The sequence below is a fragment of the Otolemur garnettii genome, unplaced genomic scaffold (assembly GCF_000181295.1).
Source record: "Otolemur garnettii isolate 467f Iridium unplaced genomic scaffold, OtoGar3 scaffold00182, whole genome shotgun sequence".
Taxonomy (NCBI): Eukaryota; Metazoa; Chordata; class Mammalia; order Primates; family Galagidae; genus Otolemur; species Otolemur garnettii.
In genome coordinates, this window is record NW_003852577.1 from 2413122 (window position 1) to 2415385 (window position 2264).

The following is a 2264-nucleotide window of genomic DNA, read 5'->3' on the forward strand; positions in this document are numbered from 1 at the left end:
CTCTATGAGGTGTAAATTTACCAATTTTGGCAGTTGCATAGAATACCCAGGAGATTTAAAAACCTCTCTCCTATGTGGGCAGTTTTCTGGGTTTTACTTGTAAAATTGTGAGAGAAAAAAGTTCAATAAAATATCATTTATCTCTTTTCACAATACCCAAGTCAAAGAGGTAAGCTAGGGATCATCACTCTTTTTTTAACTTACAGATAAAAAAATTAAATACACAGCCACACCACCCTGAATATGCCCAGATCTCATCTCATCTAGGAAACTAAGCAGGGTCAGGCCTCATTAGTACTTGGAAGGGAGGGAATTAAAATATACAGAGGAGGGCAGCACCTGTGGCTCAGTGGGTAAGGCACTGGCCTCATATACGAGGGTGGTGGGTTCAAACTGGGACCCCGCCAAACTGCAACAAAAAAATAGCCAAGTATTGCGGTGGATACCTGTAGTCTCAGCTACTCCAGAGGCTAAGGCAAGAGAATTGCCTAAGCCCAGGAGTTGGAGGTTGCTGTGAACTGTGTGAGGCCACAGCACTCTACCAATAAATAAATAAATATATATATATACACACACACACACACACACACACAGAGAGAGAGAGAGAGAGGTAAAGGGACTTACTCAAGGTCACACAGTTGAAAGTGACAGCCAAGACTAGAAGCAAAGTCTCCTGACTCCTCCTCACCACATAAATTGTTTCCCCCACCTCAAAAAAAGGATGCAGACAGGAAAAAAAGAGTCAAGTTTTCCCTTCAACTCCCTACACTACAGAACACCTTCTGAGGAAAGTGAGTCCTGCCCTTCTCAAGCTAACAATTCTAAGGCCCTTGGTATTCTAATCTATGACTTTGCAGCCTTGAGGATTTGGTCAGCTTTTTGATTTTAGATGAAGTCTCTTCCTGATGGCTGGAAACCTGGCCTCAGAAAAAAGCACCACGTCACAGCCATAACCCCTGCCTGAACACCCCACTCCTGTCTGCCATGTAAACAAACAAATCCTGCATGCACTTAAGTGGTATTAAAAACAACCTGGCCAGTTCAATTCAAAGAAATGTTTTCCGTCTAAGGGGTTCTTCTGCAAAGGAGTGGCCACAACTAGGTCACACTGCACTGGAATCTGAAAGCTCCCTTGGCCTCATCCAGGAATTAAAAAAAGGAAGCTCTGATGAGGATGGAAATGGAGCTGAGGGGACCAAAGAAAGCTAGCACACAGGCACAAGGAGGGTGCAAACATGGCCTGGAATCCGAAATACTAAGAGATCAGAGAATGGCCAATGCAGGGGGCTCCCAAGGGCCAGTGAGGACCTCAGTCAGATATCTTGGGACCTTTTACCAGTACAAATTCCCCATCTCCTAAATCACTCCAGGGTAAGTCTCCAGACTCTAGTTTTAATGACCATGATACTGATGTAGGTTTGAGAGCTACTAAACTAGTCCAAAGCCCTGTTTGACAGATAGGACTTGGAGAAGGCCCGCCAGTCCTCACTCTACCAGACAGCAGAAAACTGGGAGGTTAGAGCGGGGAGAGCAGCCCCAGCTCTTCCCTCAACCAAAGCCTTCCAGCTTAAGTACAAGATCAAGAATCCTCCCCCACACCTTGGAGACCCTTCACCTCTTCCAGTCTTTGACAGTGAAGACGACTCACCAGACAGAAGAAACCTGTAGTCCACACAGGCAATCCTCTCTGGGTCACACTGGACAGGCAAGTCCAAGACTTACCCCTAGACAGACTCTAAGGGGGGTCCTGCCAAGCAGCATGCAATCCCCAAGTGCTTTGTTCCTACTAACAGAAACCAGGCCTTTTTGACTCACCCAAAAGGCATGAATCATAAGGCATGGCTATGGGAATGGGAAAGGATGTTATTTTTCAACATGCTTGAGGATTTTCCCTTTGTCCTGGCTCTATCGTTCACTTCCTGCTCCCCATCCCGACCCCCTCCCCCAGGACTCGCGCTTGTTCCTCCGCTCTGTCCATTTTCCCCGCAGCTTCCCGCTGCGCCCCCGCCCGGGCCCGCCCGGGGCCTGGGCCGCGTCCGCCTCGCCTCCCCCCCCCTGCAGGCCGGCGCTGCCCCTGGCCGGCCCGCCACGGCTCCGTCAAGCCGCTCACCTGCGTCAGGTCCTCGTCGTTGAGCAGATGCGACTCGCGGGGCTTGAAGCAGTTCTGACACTTGCTCTTGTTGAAGATGTTGGCCTGGAATTTCCTGCATGGATTCTCCTTGGCCCCCGACATGGTCCGCGCAGCGGCGGCGGCGCAGGCCCGG

At 49.6% G+C, this 2264-nt stretch overlaps 1 protein-coding gene across 8 annotated transcripts in view; it reads right to left on the bottom strand.

The window, feature by feature from the left end:
- Nucleotides 1-2258, bottom strand: part of MPRIP (myosin phosphatase Rho interacting protein) — a 167978-nt gene extending 165720 nt beyond the window's left edge. For all 8 annotated transcript variants that reach the window (XM_023507425.1, XM_003800721.3, XM_012811981.2 and 5 more), the window contains exon 1: nt 2111-2258. In XM_023507425.1, coding sequence (XP_023363193.1) covers nt 2111-2233 — 123 coding nt within the window. In that variant the 5' untranslated portion in view covers nt 2234-2258. The remainder of the gene's footprint in view (nt 1-2110) is intronic.
- Between the last annotated feature and the right edge of the window lie 6 nt (nt 2259-2264).